General features: G+C 42.5%; 1 protein-coding gene across 5 annotated transcripts in view; it reads left to right on the plus strand.

Annotated features, from left to right (window-relative positions):
* The window catches only part of LOC138265246 (mucin-4-like), a 422,755-nt gene that overhangs the window by 106,473 nt on the left and 294,131 nt on the right, over positions 1 to 22,151 (plus strand). For all 5 annotated transcript variants that reach the window (XM_069212831.1, XM_069212835.1, XM_069212833.1 and 2 more), the window contains exons 31-34: positions 1,633 to 1,766; positions 4,612 to 4,724; positions 13,306 to 13,521; positions 20,480 to 20,683. In XM_069212831.1, coding sequence (XP_069068932.1) covers positions 1,633 to 1,766; positions 4,612 to 4,724; positions 13,306 to 13,521; positions 20,480 to 20,683 — 667 coding nt within the window. The remainder of the gene's footprint in view (positions 1 to 1,632; positions 1,767 to 4,611; positions 4,725 to 13,305; positions 13,522 to 20,479; positions 20,684 to 22,151) is intronic.

Consider the following 22,151-nt stretch of genomic DNA (forward strand, 5'->3'; position numbering starts at 1 on the left):
AAGGTTTAAAATAAAAATAAAATAAAACTTGTTCAACACCAATTGTGGTCGTGGGAGACCAGGATATAGGCCTGGTCAATCCTTATTAAGCATGGGTCAGATACAGATTCAATACAATTTCAAAAAAGGAAGTCTAAAATCTTCTGTGGGACAAGACAGTAGGCTGTAGCTGAAGACGTTTCCACAAGGTTAGATAGCCATTGGATGCAAACCCAGTGAAGTTGTTTTTGCAGGATAGCTCAAAGCATGAGAAAAAAAATGGCACTTGAGAAAGGTCCCTCGCTGGACGGATACTTTTGGCTCGTTTGCCAGGATGAGGTTTGATCATTCACACTTGGTCACTTTTTTGGAGCTGGGACTCAAGTGGGGTTAGGCTCTAGGCTGTAGCCGGAGGGAGCTCCAGAAGAACAGGTACTGTGTTGGCAAGATCCCTCTGCACAGTATTTGCCTTTGTCAAAAAGTTCAGGGTGGGGAAACCTGAGTCTTCAGCCCAAAAGCAACAAACCTTCGTCACATTAACTTGGCAAGTTTGTCCCACTCCTCCTGAAGGAGACAAAAGGTTTCTAAGTGTAAGGTGTTAAGGACAAGTTCAGTTCAGTCAGGCATAGTCAAGGATTCCAGGAACCCAGGAGCAGCACTGGAGAGTCAGACTTCTTTCCAGCAGGGGCCACCAGGAGGGTCCAGGTCAGGTCCAGTTTTGAGGCAAAGGCCTCTGGTAACTTGTTGTGTCCTTATAGCTTGAAGAGTAGGCCCTCCTTAAGGCCTTGGAGTCTACTTTTTTGTCCTGGGTAGAAAATGGAGCAGGTCCAGTCTTTCACAACTCCTCCCAGGTCTCAGACAGCAGGTTCAGTCCTTTGTATGAGACCTATATACAGGAAGCCAAGAGTGTTCCAGAGGGGCGTGTGACCCACATGGAAGCGCAGAATATTCCATTGAACCTGGGGAAAATCATAATTTGCATAACAATGGAAATGAGGCGTAGCAGATGCAAACAGTAATTGACACTATAACAATTGCAACCGAATCACAAATGCATGATGGTCCAATTCAATGGTTCACAGTAAAGACATGATGTGACGTGATATTTGCCGGTGCAAATTAGACGAAACTTGCATAGCAACAAAACAGGAGGGTCAATAGTTCCAGCCTCCCTAGAGGGAGGAAGCCATAGAGAGATCTTTGGGCTGGGAGGCACACATAAGAAAGCATGACTGGGAGTACTCAGAGAAGGGAAATGCCACAAGGGAAGGGGGACATGAGCCTGCGAGTAAAACCCACCGCAACAAGAGCACAAGATGAAGATATGGCAGTGTGAAGATTCAAACTCTAACTTTGCTTATTTAGCTGAATGAGAGCAAGTTAAGGTTTGAAACAAAATTATTATTTTGAAGCCTGCCTTATGTCACAACCTGTATCTTTGTGTGTACATACGTTAAATGCTATAAGACCTCCTCTTATACCCTTCTTAACATTATTTTGCCATTTCTACCTATGTCTTCAATGTGGTGCTATATTTTACAAAAAGGACACCTTTTATACTTTTCTGGTGTATAGCGGGTCCGTAGTGTAAATGTGTCTATGATTGCGGCAGTCCCTTTGAGGTAAAATCATATTTCCTTTTTTCCTAAACAGACCAACACATACCAAGCAGTGCTGGTCACAGATGGGATCTATTCATTTTGCCTGATACTGTTTGAAGATGGAGGAATGAATTGGAGACATGAAGCCCTACCAACATTTTACACACCAAAAATGGGCTATTTCAGGTACAGTAATGAGGTTTAATTGGTTATTAAGATACAGAAGAGATGTGTTAAGACCACTGCAGTGTGATTAACTGTAGAGTAAATGTGCTTCAATTAAATATGTTTACATTTGAAAAGAGTTAAAAATATGTCTACATGAGTCCCACGACTTCCACTGTACTGAACAGCATGCTGCTGGGGAATTACACATTTATTTGATGTCCTACTCTGCTTCATCCAATGGATGTTTGACAGTTCTCATTGATCAAGAGGGGGAGAAATAAGGAACAACAAAAATACATGCCTCGCGGTAATTGCTCTACAGAAGACTTGTACCTTTAAGAGGCTTTCCCTGACTTTCTGAGGTACCCTCAAGGCACAGGGAAACAACTACAAAGGGTAACACTTTGAGAGTGCAGAAAAGTGTCCTTTGAATCACTTAATATCACTTAATATCTTTATATGAGCGATGAGAAGCAGTGCTGTAAAGCATTTGGTCAGGTGGAAGGCCTTGTGTAAAAGATAGATGATTATAAATAAACCCTGCATTCACGGGGATGCTGGTGACGTGACAGCAGTGTAATGAGGTGATAAGTGCTTAACATGCTAGTAGGGCAGACAGAAGATGTTTTCTGCCATGAACAATGTGCTTGGCCTTTTATATGTGGACACCCATACACACCAAGATCCCATTTTGATAACAAGTGTTAAGAAACTCATTACAGAAGATTAATTGATGACCTTTCTTTTTATTACAACTGACTCTATTGTGAGGTCTCTAAAGATCTCTCTCTCACGAAATGCCTTGTAGTAATTCGATAGCTGACAACTAGACATGTATCTTGCATAAATAAAGAGTGAGAGGAGTACTCTACCCATAGTCTTCGCTTATCAGCAATTTTAAGGTAAAGTGTCCTTCCCCCAACTTGGGAGGATTCAGTTATGAAACATTAAAGGGCAAGGTGTCTCCAAAGAAGTGAGTAGATTGGTCATCCAAGGACAGAAATGTTTCACCCAGGCATACAAGGAGGAGGAGAACAACAAAATGCCGCTCTGCAAGATCAATGAATCATGGCTTTTACGCAGCAACATCTAAGAAAAATAGCAACAAATTGTGGTTGTCAGAAGACCTTCAAAAAACAAGATCTGTACTGTTTTCATGAGTAACAAAAGTTCATTATTGCCTGTCACACTATTTAGGAGTATGTTGCAGGTGGTGTGTGCAATTGTAATAGTTAAAACTGATAGTAGCAATGATGGAACAAAGTGTTAACCACTCAAGGCCTGGTAAAATGAAGATAAAGTTTGTTCCCCAGACTACAGTAACAGAACAGAAGAATACAGATCAGGCTTTAAAGGATGGCATTGACAGCAAGGAGACAATACATCTGCAAGTGTTTGCTATTGAAATATACCTTACCACTATTTATTAAACTTCTCAAAATTTTATAGATAGAATGAATTGTATATATCCACTTATGTCTGTTTATTGGCCTAAGCCTCTGTTCTTACTGCTATAATTTGTTTATTACACACTCACTGGTAGCTATTCATTGTAAAGCTCTCACAGGTTATAAACTGAATAAATGCAATGAGCAAATAAACAACCTAAAATTCACTCATTCTCAAGAAGCTATTGATAGTGTTTGCAAAGAAACATTTAGGGAGGTAACACTAAACAACATGTTGACAACCCCTCCAGACAGGTCGTGTGTTGATCAGGCATCAGAATGATCAGAACGAGAAATGTATCCAACTCCATAGGCAAAGGGGTTTGGAAGCAGCAACTCCAGGCCAATGAAATCAAAACACCATTGGACATACTAGAGGGGGGAATGGATTTTAAGGACAAGATGGGGTGGAAGCGATACACTAACAATAAGAACACTATGATACTATCCCATAACCATAAAATATTAAAAGAGTTGTCTAGAATATGAGCTCTCTTGGTGCAAATCGGTTTAAAAAAAGCACTTGTGCTTGACAGTCACTAAAGCTAAAAGGATGAAGAACACATACATGGTGCCAATACTAGGACTGAACAAAACAAAGTATGCAGATTAAAAGCTGTTTATGAAAACGTTGCAAATTTTCTGTGCATAAACACAGAACCAATCTTTTAAGAATCATGATTTCATTATCTCAATCACTGTAACAAGGTGTGTATGTCCCCTACAACAGTACAATGAATGCACTCTCTGAACAAACCGATTTGGCTTGTGATGTGGTGCAGACGGGTTTGCACTACCTAAGCACTTCACTTGATATTATACTGCAGCTATACTTCACCAATATTTGCATGATTTATTACTTTTCATAGGGCACTCTTTCACCTTTTTTTAGATGTCTTTCTATTATTTGATAGCAGTGCCTTGTAGGCTTCCAAGACAAAACACCTCATGGTATTCCATATGGATTTCTCCAAAAGGTTTTGGAAAAACTGGTGTCCTGTATTTTAGTAGATCCTTAAAACACTAATTGTCCCATTTTTCCTGGTGAGTTTTTCTTTGTGGTGAATAAAATGGATGCATTTATTCATTCAGTTTTATATTCATTAACTGTGGCGTCTAAGAACATTAACACATCACAATAACATTCATTTTCTGTTTGCAATCAGTTTAAAGCTTAATAGAAGCACCATTGAGCACAACATGCAGTTGGAAGAATGTGAAGCATGACTTCTGCACCATTACATTTGTGTATCTTGTGCACATCACTGAATGCATCCATCTTGATCCAAAACTTGACTTGATTTGTATATAAATATATCTAGTATACCTATGGTTTCAAAGGCATGTATGAACATCTTTTTATGCTGGGAAAGGTGTTTTGTGAGTCTAATAATTTCTATATTTAAACACTGCAGTGGGCAGCCTAGAACCAGCAGCTCAAGCACCTTTCCAGCCTATAATGACCCACAAACGTATGGCAGCATTGAACAGGTTTACCGCCCAGACAAATACCCCGGAGCCATGACCGGTAAGTCGTTTTGACATTCCAAGAGTCATCAGTAACAACTTGCAATCATCTGTAATACTCTTGGGCATGGGACAAAGCTCTATTAACTGATTACGACAGTCTTGCGATTCCACATCACAGTAAAAGATCTGGAATAGCTATTAGAAGTCTGCAGTTGCTAATTCTGGATGTATGGCATGATTTGGTACTATAGGGCCAATTTAGTCTGGGGATGACAGTCTTTGCTTCATGAGGGTTGCAGAGTAAAGTACCCCATTGGCCTGTTAGAGTACCTGCTCTCCAAATCTGTAGATGTTCCCCAGCGGGCAACTCTTACATTGGTAGATACCTTCACCATCATGATGGCAATGATCTGATTTTTATTATTTTCAGGAACAAAATCAGAATTTTTATTTTTAAATAAAAAAATCGAATGCTGCATGGGAATTCTCTCAAATGATGTGGGCCTCATTTTGCAGTTTTCACACTGCCCCTTACAGCCACGTTTTACCTGGTGGTGATGGACAGTGAAAGCTGGCCATATGACTGTCCACTTTGAATCAGGTGGGCAGTCAATCAGGCCAAATCTCCAATGGCCCTTATTCTGCCAGGCAACCAGAAGTGTTTGTCAGAAGCAGAGACTGAATAGTCTCTTTCGTTGACATACTGAAGTTCCGCCTGAGCCTAAATGAGGCAGGTAAACCTTCAGTTTGGAAGAGAGGGTAGTTCATCACATTGCAACAGAGTGTCCTCTCTTCCAAAATCCATATCAAGACCTATGTCCTTATAACTTTTCTTGTTTCAGAAGCAAGCTACATCATAAGAGGTGTCTTTCTTGCATGCCTTTCAAAAAGAAACTAGAGATACTTTTCATGCTTAGTATAAAATTGTGTTAACAACTCGAAACACCTTTTGGGATCAGTGCACACTCATGTGAATTACTTAGAAGTACTCACATTCTCCCCCTTTGGATCTACCATAGATTCACATGCTTGAATCATTCTTTCTTTGTTGCTAGGATGGAAATCCCTTGTAATTTTAAAAGTACCAATACACAGTGTTAAAATGGCTATGAATGTTTGGCAGCACGTCCACCTCCTTTGAAACATCCCAAATGTTAGCCAGAGAGGCAGATTTGGTAAGCTGTCTACTTTCACTCGAGGACACAATGGTTTGGATACATCATGAGGTAATCCCCAGAAAACATGAACTTTGCTTTCTAATAACTTGATTGGATTTTCATCACCACCTCGCCTACCATACCAGCCCTAGCTTTATCTCCACTCAACGGTGATTTTGTTTCTGAGAGATAATGTATATGTATTTGGCCCATCTCAATATGAGTATTTTAGGGTCAGTTCCTTGATTTTGTTTGAATTTTTTAAACGGCTTTGCCCAACTGGGTGAACCTAGATTTTAACAATATATATTAAGCTGCATCCCCGTCAAATGGGTTAAGCCTCTTCCTTTTCTTGTAACTTCAGAGGGACCATTATTTTAATCACTTATTATCTAGGTCCCTATGTAGGAATGGCTGTGCTTTTTTTGTTACTCCATTATTAGAACTTTCATAGATTCACATGCTTCAATCATTCCCTGTTGTCGAGATGGGAGTGTCAGTAACATATAGTAGCAATACACACATATATATATATATGCCTTATCTCCCCTCCCCCCTCCCCCCTATTGTACTACCTAATATAGTTATTTAAAAAAGAGGCCAAGCCTGTCTGTCAGCCAATCAGGCTGCACTACCCTCTGGAACACTCCTGAGAGGAGCTCCAGTCCCTCAGATTTTCTACCGCACATTGTGCTATGGAGACTCCACTGAGCACTGCTCAGTTTTTCCCAGTTTGGATACATTTATCTGCTATTTCGAATAGAGAAGTATTATTGGGATTCTCACAGTTTCTCCTCCCAGAAGATTTTGTGCGCTGAGAATTTATTTTGTTTTCCACTATGTCAGACAAGGAGAAGGAAAGCGTCTTCAAGGCCTGCAGTGCCTGTGGAAAAAAGAGGCTTTATTCAGAGAACACACATAAGGACTGCATCCATTGCCTCTATCCTGATCATTCTGCCAAGGACTGTCAGGTATGTCGTACCTTTTCAACAAAAACATTGAAGGATAGAGAGGACTGTCTGCTAATCTGGCTGCAAACACTTAAGTCCAGGAAAGAGCCAGTTGCTGACTTGGATAGCGAGGATTCCTCTTGGTCTCCTAAAAGATCTAATAAGAGTGAAAAAGGAGAGAAAAGAAATGGCTACCTCTTCAAAAAAGGCTTCCAAGTCACCTTCTGAACCATATACACCTCCACCAAAGGTGAGTCAATCTTTTTGGAAACCTTCCGCAGCTCCGCCTGCTGACAGACTGCCGATGAGTATTCCACCATCGAGGGAGACATCGCTGAACATATAAGGTGGCATTGCCGATGACAACCACAGTTACTACGCTGTCTACCACCTCTTCTTTCATGTTGATGGTATCCATGATTAGACCGTCAACGGTGAAACGTACTTCAAACTCCTCGTCGATGACACTGATGATGGCTCCATCGTTGATGGCGATCACTTTGCCGGTGACGGCATTAGCGAGGGCACTACCGATGACCCTCAAAATAAAAATCACTCACTTGTTGATGACCTCGTAAATGGCTCCATCGATGGCATAGTTCCTAGACAAAAAACTAACATTACAACTCCAGAGCACACCTCTTCCAGCAAGGTGACACCTCTTATACCAGCTCATCTTTTAGATGAAGACGATTCTGAAGAGGAGGGACCCTTTGGGATTTGCTCATGGTCCCTCAGAATTACAGGTTAAGTACCAAGAAGAAGAGGAAGAATATTAGGAGGAATATGAGCATCAGGATTACTACACCTCCCATGATCAATACCAGCAACCACACCAAGAACAAATGGTTTGTTTTCCTGGATCTCTAATTTCGAACTTGCAACTAATGCTTTCAGATTATAGAAAGTGCTTTACATCAGAGGCAACTCCTAAATGGCAAACATCTGCTATTGTCACGTCTATAGCTCTCCATCATGTCTCTAGCACAAGACCGGTGTCATTGCCGATGTTGATTCACCCACGTACACCCCTTCTCCATGATTCGGATGAGGAGATTGAGGAAGGAGAGCTAAGTGAAGCACATACTGAATTGGATGAATACCTCATCCCTACGCCATTATCTCCTTCACCTACCCAGTGGAGTCGCCACCTGAAGACATTGGAGGTTTTCACAACCTGCTGGAAAGCGTTGCTAAGAGGTTTGCACTCCCCTTGTCTACCAGAGGGAGTGTTCCTTATATGATTTTAAAGAACCTCTCCAGAACAGTGTGAAGTCCATGCCTATTGTCATTAATATCAGGGAAGAAGGCATAAATGTTATGAACAATATGGTTCCTGTGACGGCGGTTTTTCTACGTCTTGATCAAAAATACAAAGTGCCGGAGGATGCCCCGGCTTGCCTGACCAGTCATCCAAAGCCCGATTCTTTAATCATGCAGGCAGCCCAAAGAAGATTCAAGAACGCATCCACCCCGAGCGCTGCAACTCTGGAGAAAGAAGGAAGGCGCATAGATAACAGTGGGAAACGTTTTTCCTCAATGTTGTCATTAACAGTTCAAGCAGCGAATTCTCTGGCTGTCTTGGGCAGATACGATCTATAGTTGTAGGCTGACATCGCCAAATACGCAGACCAGCTCCAAGGAGAAGCTAAGGCAGAAGCAAGAGAGATTCTGAATGAAGGACAGCGCACTTCAGCAGACGTTACAGACTGCGTTGTGGACATCGCCACCACTGCCTTTAGACAACTAGCAGGATCTGCTGCACTGAGGAGAGAGGGCTGGCTGAAAGCTACTTCCTTTAAGCCTCAAGTACAAAATACAATTCTGGATCATCACTTTGATGGAGAGGCCCTTTTTGGTAAGCATGTAGATGAGGCACTTCAGTCAATAAAAACAGAAATCGTTGGGAACCCTACAGTTCAAAAAGTTGCCCTTTTGTGGGGCCAGAGGAAGAGATGCCTTCATATAAAGAAGGCTTTCAACAATACATATATCCCTCCTTCACCTCTACTTCTCAACAGTTCGATCCCAATACTCCCAGAGACCACCACCTACAAATGCCTATAGCGAACCTATGCCTCGAGGGCGATCAACACGTCAGGGAAAGAAACCTGGTCGTCCCCAGTGACCTGCTACAGGCTCTGGCTATTCATCTCTTCCCATCATTGGCAAAAGAGGAAGGATAGCCCACTTCATCAAAAGATGGTGAGAGATAACATCGGACCAATGGGTCCTCAATCTTGTTTAGTTTGGGCATACCCACTGATCATCTCTATTACCAAGCATCTTCATCTACTCAAATTGGAGATCAACACCATATTACAAAAGGGAGCAATTGAAAGAGTCCCTCTCATGCAGCCAGGGAAGAAGCCCTACTTAAGTTTCTTTCTTGTTCCGAAGATAAGGAAGGAATGGAGGCATATTCTCAATCTCAGGGACCTCAACAAATATCGGAAGAAACAATCGTTAAGCATGGTAACATTGCAAAATATTCTCCTACGACTAAACCAGGGAGAATATATGGCAGCTCTAGACATGCAGGATGCATATTTTCACATCCCCACCCATCCTTCTCACAGGAGATTCCTGAGATTCACAGTAGCTAGTAGCCACTTCCAATTCAGAGTTCTTCCTTTCGGTCTGAAATCAGCCCCAAGAATATTGACAAAATGGCTGTCACTTGTAGTGGCCTTTCTATGGAAACAAAAACATCAAGTATTCCCATATTTAGATGATTGGCTGATAAAGGCAGACTCCAAACAATTAGCAGAGGAATCTACCAAACACTGAGTAACCCTCTTCAATGAGCTGGGCCTCATCCTGAATTGGAACAAGTTAAATTCGCAGCCTTCAGGGACTATAACCTTTCTGAGAGCAACCCTCAACACTATGAACAACAATGCTTGCCCCACGGTAGAAAGACAAGTCAAACTAATGTCACAAGCAAAGGTGGTTCAGAAAAAAAGAGTCTCTTTCAGTACGCCTATACAGTACAAGTCCATCTTGGGAATGATGTCTGCTTGTAGTTTTCCGGTTCCATACTGCCGACTTTGAATGCAACCCCTTCAGGAAGAATTGGATCTTCAGTGGAGACAAGCGACAGACTCGAGAGGACATCATCAAGGTCACTCCAACAATGATACAAGCTCTATCTTGGTGGACGCTGCAAACACACCTTTCAGTCAGCCTTTCATTCCTCTCTTTACTTTCTCTGTTGATCATTACCACAGACGCTTCCCTGGATGGTTGGGGGGCATACCGTCAAGGCTTACAAGTCTGTGGCAAATGGCAGACACTACACAAGAGCGGTCATATCAACCTGCGAGAAATCAATGCAGTACATCTAGCCATGCAGGCTTTCTTTCCCAGGATCAAAAACTCTGCAGTTTTCATACAAACAGATAACACCCCAATGATGCACTACATAAACAAACAAGGAGGTACAAGTTCACTTCCACAGTCTTGAGAACCACAAGACATCTGGAAATGGTTCATCTGAAATGGAGTGCAGCTAAGAGCAGAACATGTCCCAGGGAACCAAAACGAGATAGCTGACACCCTAAGCAGATAAAGTTTTTTCATAGGGGATTTCCATGTATAGTCATAAACTGGAGTTACAGGTAAGAAACTATTCCATCTGCATGCCATGACTGAGAATTGAATCAAGACACAACCAACCAGATATTCTCGCCGTGGGGAAAACCCAACTTTGACCTCTTTGCAACTCCCCATAACATCAAATGTCGTATCTTTGCAAGCTGGCATCACCATGCAGATTCCTGGGGGAGTGCATTTTTGATAGCATGGTATAGAGCCTTTGCTAATGCCTTTCTGCCGATTCCCCTGATTCCAAGGGTGTTGACAAAGATGAAGAGCAAACCTTGCAAAATAATTTTGATAGCCCCAAGAGGGCCTCGCTAATACTGGTTTACAGAGCTTCGCCTTCTGTCAGAGAAGCCTCACATCCCGCTGACAGTGTCTCCTTATCTTCTGACAATGAGCAACAGACAGATCGTGCACCCAGTTCCCCACTCCCTCCACTTATCAGCTTAGCTCCTGAACACAATGAATTTGTCTATCTAGACATCACACCTGAATGTAGAGAAATACTTTCCAAGGCTAGGACTAAAAGTACGAACAAAACCTATTCTCACAAATGGAAAAGTTTTTGCTTATGGTGCCAACATGAGGGCATTCATCCCCTAACGTCATCACAGTAACAGATATTGCCATACCTATTACATCTGTCACGCTCAGATCTGGCTCATGCATCCATCAGAGTTCATTTGGCGGCTATATCCCGGTTCAGACGATCACCCAGATCTTCCTCATTATGGTCTTCCAGGCTAATTACTTATTTTCTTAAGCTCCTATTTAGAATTTTCCCTCCGCCTCCATCTTAGCATCTAAATACGGTACTGTTGCAGCTCATGAAACACCCTTTTGAGCTATTCACAGAGCAGACTTAAGGTATGTGTTTTGAAAGGTTGCTCTTCTGGTAGCTTTAACATGAGCCAGGAGTATCTGTGAAATTCTAGCTTTGACTATTCAGGAACCCTGCCTACAATTTTGGGAAGACAAAGTAATTCTTTGCACAAATCCAAAGTTTATTTCTAGGTCCCTTCGGACTTTCAACTCAATTAGCCCAGGGTCTTAAAAACGTTCTTTCCAAATCCTTCAACACCAGCCAAAAAGGCTCTTCATTCTTTAGACATCAAGTGATGCATCAAACCCTACTTGGACAGAGCAAAGTCTTTCCATAGGAGTAAGTATTTGTGGTGTATAGTGCACCACGGAAAGGGCAACCCCTTTCCAAACAGAGCACAGCCAGATTGATTGCTGCTGCTATAAAATATTGTCACCAGGCAGCAGGAAAGCCACTACAGACATCAATGCTCACCCACTTCATAAGATCGGTATCACCGTTAGCTGCTCTGTTTGCTGGTGTACCACTCCAAGACATTTGCAGAGCAGCTACTTGGAACAGCAACCACACCTTTACACAGCACTACTGCCTGAACTCCACCCGAGAGGTGATATTGCAGTGGGCCAAGCAGTTCTCAAACATCTTTTTTGGTAAAAGTGAGCAACCCTTTTCTCACCATACATCTTTCTAGTTTCGCACATTGCTTAAAGAGATTAAGGGCCTGATTACAACTTTAGAGGAGGTGTTAATCCGTCCCAAATGTGACGGATATACCACCAGCCGTATTACGAGTTCCATAGGATATAATGGACTCGTAATACGGCTGGTGGTATATCCGTCACTTTACCGTCACTTTTGGGACGGATTAACACCTCCTCCAAAGTTGTAATCAGGCCCTATATATTGTCTTCTATTAACTAACTCAGGATGGGAATCTTTTCATTTGTGTAAGTACATTTTATGACTTATGTACACAGTTCAATATTAAATAATATGTTTTAGCATAACTTTTCCTATGTGATATCTGACATGACGGATATGCTGTACTTCTCATATAGTAATGTACTCTTATTACTGCTTACTACTCTGATTCAAGAATGTGAATCTATGAAAGTTCCAATATTGGAGTAAGATAATGAGTTTCTTACCTGTAACTGGGAATCTTTCATAGATTCACATGCAACCCTCCCTCCTCCCCTGAGAAGCTCTCCTTTTCTTCCCATGTTAAGGTTCTTCTGTACTTGCGCTATGGAAAACCTGAGGGACCTGAGCTCCTCTCAGGTGTGTTCCAGAGGGTTGTGCAGCCTGAATGGCTGCTAGATAGATATGGTCTCTTTTTTAAAATAGACTATAATAGATTGCACAACCTTACGGGCCTAAGACCTTCATATTATAGATAGATAGATAGATAAGATAGTTAGCTTTGCATTACTAATATATGATACCTGGGGCTCGCTCTTTGACGAAGGATATGATTCAAGCATGTGAATCTATGAAAGATTCTAAAGCTGGATAACGACAGTTACAAGTAAGTAACTTATTTTCTTTCATGTTATCAGCCTGGCAGGATTTATCAGAAGGCTCTTTTTCATTCTTAGTGAAGCAGTTACCTCAACGTTTAGTCTGAAAGCCATGGCAAAACCAGCATAAATACAATTTTGAATTAGGTCTTAAAAAGTTAAATTTGTAATGGTCACTAACTGCTATTAGATCGTTGTTTACTTTAAATGTAATTTTAATCTTGTATAGTCATGCTGATCTGAAATGTAACACTGACTCATGGTACATAACCTAAATGTATAAAGTCGAAACATAGCTGTGTCTGTAATTCTCTTTCTATTAATAACACTAATTTCAGTAATAGTCACTGTTTTCTGGGCATTGTCCAAAATAAGGATAAATAAAAATACAAAACATGTCCTCCAGGTTCACTGTCTGATCTAAGGCAGATATGTTTATCTCACTGAGATGATGATCTCGGGCACAGTGAAACTGAGATGTTTCCCACTAAGGTGTCATGCGGGCACTGTACTAATTGCTCAACTATTATGAAGTGATTCAAAAAGTTAAACACTAAATGATGTATTGCAAACTTATTTTTTACAGGTAAAAATGGGATTTTTGCATATCGCCTTGAAAATAATAAGAACTCTACACAAAATCCAAGGAAAAATTGCCTGAACTGGTACTTCAGTGAACCACCCCCTTATTGGTCCTTCAGCACAGCCCCATGTCCCTGCACTTTGATACAGGCGCTGGCTGATCCCAATTTCGCTTCTGAGGAGCTGCTAACCTACTATGGATTTCAAATAAACAACCCAGGTAACCAGAGCTCTGCAATCTAGTTTACTGATGTTATTATTCCGACTCAAAGTGCTACAGGTCTTGATCTTGTTTCATGTTTAGAGCTGGCCTAGAGACAGGTTTAGCAGACTCACCAATTTCATATATTCAAAGAAATTTGAGGTCAGTCCTCTTCATCCATTAACCTGTTTATTTGCTTTCCGCTTATCACCCCATGCAGGGTGATCACCCCATTGATCACACTATGGATCACCGCCATAGATAAGGGGGTGATCACCCCATAGATCACTCCAGTTCAGCTTCGGTCTTTACTGCGAGTTGTGATGTAGGTCAGGAATATTGAGTATAAAATACTGAATGTTGTGACCAAAATACTGAGGGACAAAATATCAGAAGGTATGTTTGAAATGATTTTTTTTTTTTAATAAGGGAGGGGGGTGCGTGTCTGTTGGGTTGGCATGTACAGGTGATTGGCCCTGCTGCTAACCCATGCCATGCCCAGTCAAAGGCCAGTGCGCTGCAGTGGTGGCTGCCTGGGCCTTGTGACCAACTACGTGCTGCACATGGCTGAAGTTGTGTGTGGCGGGGATTGGCTACCCCTGGGGTTTCAATGCAGGCCCTGGGTCTAATCCCACACTGTGATCATCAAACCTCGTTGTGTAGCGGAGTTGGCAGCCCATACAGGGTAGATCGAAATGCCTTGCCAGAAGTTAGACCCTGAAGCCAAGCTCAACTTATGCTCGACCAAATCCATACTTGGCCTGGGATTGGCTGCTCGCAGGAGTTGGGTGCAGGGCCTGCATCCCAACCCATGCTCTGCATGCAAATGCCATGCACGGGGGAAGGGGTGGCAGTCCACTGGGGGAGGCATAATTATGTATGATAATATAATATTACTTACTTTAAAAAAAAAAAAAAAGAAGCATTACTGAAAGAAACAAATGTTAAAGTGACGTTATATTTAGGCAGGATAATAATTTTCTTACTTTGCATTAATAAAAAGTCTCAAATTCACAGTAAAAAAACAAGGTTAACAAAATGGTATATTTAGGTGCGAATGTCAGTTTAAACTTTTTTTAAACTAACAAAACACCAAAATTCACCAATTGTGGTTCTTTCAAGTAACTATAGCTTGCGTCGTTGCCATGTACCGCTTATGAACTCACATATTACCACACTCATGACTTGTTCTATGACATTATTGATATCATTACTGGTGACACCCGAAATGACAATTTATGACAACACTGAGCATGGCGGGAAGTGAGTTATATTCACTTAAAATAACTATAACTTGTTGATTTCAGTGTTTTTTAGTTTTAAACTATTATGTTTCAACTGATATTAACTATAAAGTTAGCCTAACTTTATATTTTCAGTGACAAAATATATATACATCATTAATTCTTTGAAGTACATAGATTTAAGAGCAGGGATAATCCTCCCCATTTGCCCATACCTCTTTGATATTTTGTCCATGGATAGTCTGGTCACAATACTGTGAACATTCAACATTGTGTCCTCGATAGTCCCTACTACAATTGTGACTGCTAGCATTTTTCCTTAACAAATGTTAATTCCCTTTTAAAAAGTGTACTTCACTGCCAAAGCTGGTGGGCCACTACTTTACTTTATTGATGCTTTTTACTTTCAATTCTTTATCATTTATTTTTATTTTTTTGTTGCCATCTTTTTCTGTTTAAAATACTTGTTCATAGCATATGTGGATGTAGATACTCTTGCTCTGCATACTCCAGGGCTTGGACGCTCACAGGTTGAAAAATGCTTTTGATTCAAAAGATGTGTTATGACTCCTCCCTTAGTGGACTCTGCGCACAGGCAACAACTGCTTGCTAGAGTTTATTCCACCTTTGGACTCAGTTTTACACAGAGTGCTCCAAGGTTTGTCATGTTTCACATATTTTTCTGGTCCAAGCAGTTAGAATTCAATACCGTCAGTCCAGAAGAACAGTCTACAGTTCAAAAATTCCTTCCCTTCTTTTTAAGGGACACCGTCACAGGACTGATGACGACTGCTCAACTCCCTAGACGTGGTCCCTACACCCTTTGGGGACTGCATGCCTTCATTGAGCCTTAACCGCAAAGAATGCAGTTTGCAAGGGGGCAATGGTACAGACTCCCCTCCAGAACTACCTTGATAGCAATGCAAAGTATCTACAGCCAGATCACATGCATGGACACAAACGTCTGCCACCTCTAGGACCTCAGTACCTTCAGGCTTCAGTTGGCAACGAGAAAAGGCTGCCGGGCCAATGAAACATCCAACCAAGGGCATCGACATACCCAGCCTAAAGGTGCATGAACAGCCTCGCCCGCATCTAAAGTCAACATCCCAGCTAAAACTGAATTTGCCATTAAAACCTCATCGGTGCTGTGAGTCCCTTCGAAGCTGAAGACCTCAACAATGCCAAAAGCAGCATCGACAGCTGCTTCAGAGGAATTTGAGTTGCCAATCCTGTTGTTGCTTTAAACAGAGTTTGAAGCCATGCAGTAGCGGTTGTTTAGTCATCCTGTCAGAAGAAATATTTTGGTGAACTCAACAGCATCTGAGACTCAGCCTCACAGAAGGAAGAACCTGTGCCCAAGCTTCCCTCAGAACCAGCACCAAAGATACAGGGGCACAGGCTCTTTACCCTATGTCCACCTTCATCACCACCTCCACCTCTGCCACCACCTCCACCTCCTACACCACCACAATCATGTAAACTCCTCCTCTGCCCCCTTTTGAGTCTCCTAAGGCGTCTCTAAGCGCCATTTGATAGTCCCTAGGATCCAATTGATTGTTATGACCAGGCCCTAGATCCAGGCCCCTAGAACGGCTACATTATCAATCCCCTGGGTGACACAGATTTGGAACACTATGCCAGACACTGCCACAAACTAGCATGAGGAGGAGGACTTCCTTGTAGAGATGCTTCAGAAGACACGGAGAAGAGTGCAGTTCCTACCTATGCTCAAGGGCTTGCTTATTTCCTCCCCTGAGAATTTTAGGGAACCAGTAAAAGTGAGGGTAATAACACCCAGGGTGGAGAAATGTAAACCCTCACCCAGGGACCCGCTGTACATCAAGCAGCAAGTCGTCCCAACACATTAGTTGTCCACACTGCCCATAAAAGTGCCTTCACTCAAGCTACAGGCGATTCCCCACCATCCAACCAGTAAAAAAAAATTATGCAGCGGGCAATAGGGTGGCCATAGGGGCAGTTACCCACAGACACATTACCAATTTTTTAGGCATCTCTCCTGATCAACAGATCCAAGTGGGAGGAAATGCAGGGGCTTGTAAAGCACCTTCCTGAGGAGGTTAGGTAGAGGAGTGAGGAAACAGTATTGGAGGGCAAAATCATTTTGAACACTAACATTCACTGTGCCCTCCCTGCTGCAGACACAGACTCTCAAGGCACGCAGGCATTAACATCAGCATCCTCTTCAGACGCCACGCCTGGCTGTTCATCTTTGATTTTAAACAAGAGATCCAGCAGCATCTCAACCTCCCATTTGATGGAGGACACACCTTTGGCCACAGGTTGATGTGACGCTAGAAGAAAAAAAAAAATCAAGCAGGACACAAGATCACAAAATCTATGGGTGCCCTACTAACCACAGTTGGCTAGTGCACCTTTCGGAAACAATAGCCCAGGAAAGAAGCTAAGCACACTTGTTCTGATCATCCACAATCCCATCAAAGAAAGCAGAATATAAAGAGAATTCATGTGTTAAAGCTTGTCTGTGTTGTTGTCTTCTGATACTAGTCCTTGCAATAAAAAAAAGCATCTTCTGCTTCTGACTTACGCTGGATCCACACACTCGGGTCTTGCGTGCAAATGCCTTTTCCATTACTTCCATATAACATCTGCCTCTGCCATGGACCACAAAAAACAGAGGTGCTGTACTCTGCTGAATTTTGCTCTTGCATATTGATCTTGTATTAAACACTTAACAGACAACAACACAGACAAGCTTTAACACACAGCACAACTTGGATAGCCAAATAGGAGCAATGCTAATGCCCATGTGAAATTAACTTCTAATGGTCTTTAAACTCAGCTGAAGCTCTGTCTTGTAAGACTTCACATCAGTTTGCCCTTTGACTGGTTTAAGTATCACTTAACCTTCAGGCATGTACATCTTGCATTAATTCTCTTTATATTCATATGGTATTCCAACTGGACAACAGACACACCATGATGTAACCTGTAAGGACCCCTGGGGCACAGAGGTATACAGCTCAAGCCTGGAAAACCAAAGGCAGCTGACAGTAAGCAAGATGGGCACAAACACGACCCTAGTGTGGAGTGCATACTACATCACACGCTGGGACCCTCTGCTACATAGGCAATGGCGGAAGTGAAAAGCTACAATATTACACGTACAAGCTGAAATCAAGAGGAGAGGGCTTGAATCCCTGAGCAGCTCCAGCAGTTCATGTCAGGGCAGAATTCAAAAGATGTATCATGAAGTCCTGGTGATAATAAATAAACACACCAAACCTTCTTGAACCTCAGTTAAACCAAAGCATGTGTTGGACCATTATTTCAATGAGGCATGCTCGAGTAGCCTAGATCAGTGGTTCCCAACCTTTTGACTTCTGTGGACCCTCACTTTATTATTACTGGAACCCAGGGACCCCCAATGAAACATTGTTGTAATCCGGGGACCCCCATACTGAGTCATTACTGAAAAGTTGGGGACCTAATCTGTTGATATTTTTTAATTTTCTAAGCTGTCGCGGACCCCGAAAGAGGCTTCGCGGACCCCCAGGGGTCCCCGGACCACAGGTTGGGAACCACTGGCCTAGATTTAAAAAAAACAAATCAAGTGTTAATCTTACATTAAAAAGAATCGAGAAACAGCAGCTCATCAATGCCAAAGTATAGTTTAACAATTCATAGTAATAAAAAATGTCTCTCCACCAGCTTTTCCCTTGCTTCACTAAGATGTGACCTCATTGCTATTAATTCCTTTTCACTTATGCCAGTTTTGACATCCTAGTGTGATGCTCTGACTGTCCTTCAAACATGCTCATTGCTAGTGTGACAAACTGGACCTCATTCGTAATTAAATCTTCCACAATGTGGCTCTCACTCAAATTAAATCTTCCTTCAAGTGTATTCCCATAATTTGCCTCAACCACTCATTCAGCAAACCTCCCCTTAGTTTGAAAGATGCACTTTAATCCCTCCTTTACAGCACAACATTTTTAATTTTAACAAAAAAACGTTACTACTGGGGACATGCAAAATTAAAATTCTGTGAATAAGACTGTATAAAAAAATAACAGCTTTAACTCCACTGAAAGTGTTTCACTGTACAGTGTTTTCAGGACAAATCACTTTCATTTTTTTAAGTTTAGAAAATCACCCTAAATTTGACAAATTAAACTTTGAAAACTTGGCTCTTCTTAGTGCACCTTTTTTGCCCTGCGATCAGGAGTTTCTCCCACGGAAAACTGCATGTGTGAAGTGAGAGAGTAACCCACACACATGCTTGGAATAGAAGGAGACCAGTGCTTAATTGAGCCAGTGGTTTCCGGTACGGAGCACCAGCACTTATTTTTGAGGACCGGCACTTATTTATCTGCCTCAGGCATTTATTGCGAGAATAAGACGCAAATGGAATACACGAAGGAAGAGAAAATCAAAAAAGCATCCCAAAGGGAGAAAGCAGGAAGCTGCAAGAGTGAGCTGAAGGGGCAGGGAGTGCCTGTAAATGGATTGAAGAGGCCCGAGATGGCTTCAGGATAACGCTGCCTCAGTATTCTGCACTCACACATTTAATTGCAACAGCCACGAGTTTCAAAGGAGAACTTTGGGCACCGGCACATTTTTATATACAAATTGAGCACTGAAAGAGACTCCCTGCCTGGGTGGGGTCCATGTCTGTCGAGGGTGGACAAGGCCCGGTCATAGCGAGTAGGCTTTTTATTGTCTTCTGGCACCTTGAACTCTTCAAGCTTCCATTCTATAAGAGATTTTTGGGTTCTTTCAGACATCTTTTAAAAATGTGCAATGTGTTTTTCAAATGTACATAACTTATGGGGTCTGATGGTACCTTTTCTGGCTTCTTTCTTTTACAGTGCAGGCACTTCACAACCAGTAAACTGCTAAAACATACCCCTTCAGATGTTTGTAAAATAAAGTGGGAAAACTTCAAATGAGCATAAGATGTGGAATGAAATTAAAAAAATAAACCTCAAGTAAAAACCTCACAGAATAAGTCTGTAAAACCCAAGAAGTGTTCAGTGATCCGATTAGTGCGAGTAAAAGCTGAGCCTTTGAGATAATTGCTACTCCAAGTCGTGCTGGGAAAGGGAGGATGCATGCTCCCTAAGGACAGGGCCTGTGTGCACCTTCCTTGCAATGAGGACATGAGGCTGATGTTGACTCCATGTACCTTCATGGTGAGTTAAGCGTTGTTCTCCTTTATAGCAGTAAACTTGAGGGATCATGCTGGTCTATCGCCGTATGTATTCTCGAAAATTAGGGAAATCATTTGGCAAAACATGGTTTAAAGATCTGGTGGTTCTGCATTTCAGAAACGACAACTTTTCGCTTCCTATAAATGTAGATGATACGTTTGGAAATGAAGTGTGCTGGGTCCCCAGGTACAACTGGGAGTATTTTATGTTTTTTGACATCAGTGAAGATACCTACAATACAGGACTAAGGTTGCAAGTAAGTAACATGTCCGTCTTTGGTGTACCAAAGGCACCTGAAGTGCTCTGAGGCTGTCATGGCCACGTGCAAACATTTAAAAGGTGCTGTAAATCAATACAGGTCAGTAAACAATGTGTGAATTAATTGATTCATGATGAATTCACAGGATGGAAACCTTGAGGAGGGCGCGTGCTTCAGGGCCATGAACTGAAGTCCGTCCGACCAAGGTAAATGAAAAGACACATTGTGATGGATTTTAAAAGACAAACTGATTAATAACTGATCTCCTTCCGTTATAGGATACTATTACGCTGTGCAGAGCATTTCTCCCGGGTGGACCGGGGCGGGCAGCAGATGCTATTACAACAGTTTCAATGGCCCCATCCTCTTTGGCACGAAGGAACGGTACCTCCCAGCGCCGTGGGTGTATGGGCACTGGGCCTGGGCATCGTACAGTGGATGGTATGCGGCAATATTCAAACAAATACGGACTCAGTACCAAGGTATTTCATACATTGTGTTTTTCAGTCACTCTCAGTGCTGGGTTTAGGGTCTGGTAGGCGGGATATTCCATCCACCTTATTACATGTGTCAGAGAATATAATGCACCTGACATGTGGTGAACATGCTACCCATAACATGTGTGCCCATAGAGTCTTGATGGCATCTCTTTGCTTTGTGCATGTACCCACCCGCCTTCTCCCTAAACTCCCTGTGAACAGTGGAATAAATTATACACTGCCACTGAATAAGTGAACATGCATAGTGATACATATGGGGGGGGTCCCTGGTGTGAATCGTGCAGCTTTTTTTTTATAGTGAACAGATGATATGTTTTGGATGGCTTACATAGAAATCACAGTGCATTCAATGAACCGGTGACCATCAATTGTTAGGCAAAAACACCAACGATAACTGCAAAAACAAACTATAGTGCGGAGTGCCCGGCTTTTCCTTAAAAAAAAAAACTTTAAGATTATATGGGGCAAAGCAGTAATGCAAACATTTAATTATCTGGGATTTTCTTTCCAGTGAAATAGATTGTAAGCATTGATAAATATAGGTCTACTTTAATACAGACCATAAATGCAGAATATCAATTTAACATGAGACTTGGTATAAAACAGTCATGCCCTTCTCCAGATTTGTTGCCCCATTCAGGGGGGTTCCAGTGTCTCCGGCCCCTGACAAGCTGGATCACACCACTCTGGTAGTGTTAGGTGGATCTGGCCAAAGTCTTCACCAAACGGTCCCCTACATCCTCTGTAGCCTCCCCCTGCACCCTCCAAAGCACGTTGGTGGTTTGCATCCCTGACGTCACCTCCCCCAAGTGATGTTATCGCACCGCAGTCAGTCATGCGGCACCACCCGCTAGCCGCCTCTCATTAATCCGTCGCTCTCTGTCCTGTAAGGCTCCATCGGGCTCCCAGTCCACCACTCGGTTGCGTCATGACCCACGACATTGCACGGTCTCCTTCGATGCAGCGTCACTAACGTAGACCCCCGCAGTTCAGCTACATTTGGCATCCCCGATCAAGGGGTCTCTGAGCCCTCTTTCGCAAAGAGGGGGGAGGGTTGAGAGGTTGGTGGTGACCGCTCCGCTGTTGTGTGCCGATGTGAAGGGCGGTATCCCTGGGTTTGGGTCAGCTCCTCCTCAGCCTCATCAATTCCAATTCCATCTTGGGTGCAGCCGTTTTCACTCCGGCAACCCTCTCCAGCCTGGTATTCGCCGGTCCTGGGGAAATCTTGGCTCTGCCATCTATAAGATGCCCTGCTGCACCTCGGGCCCGCCTCTCCACCAGTGCAGTTCAGGGGGGTCCCCAGGATCTCTGTCCACACAGGCAACTGGTTCCAGACCCAGTCTAACTAGCGGCCGACGCTATGCATGCCTTGAACGCGCCCCTAAAGCATGCCAACCTTGATCAGTAACCACTATCATCATTATTATATCATAAAGCATTTTAAAATGAA

The sequence above is a fragment of the Pleurodeles waltl genome, chromosome 11, assembly GCF_031143425.1.
Source record: "Pleurodeles waltl isolate 20211129_DDA chromosome 11, aPleWal1.hap1.20221129, whole genome shotgun sequence".
Taxonomy (NCBI): domain Eukaryota; kingdom Metazoa; phylum Chordata; class Amphibia; order Caudata; family Salamandridae; genus Pleurodeles; species Pleurodeles waltl.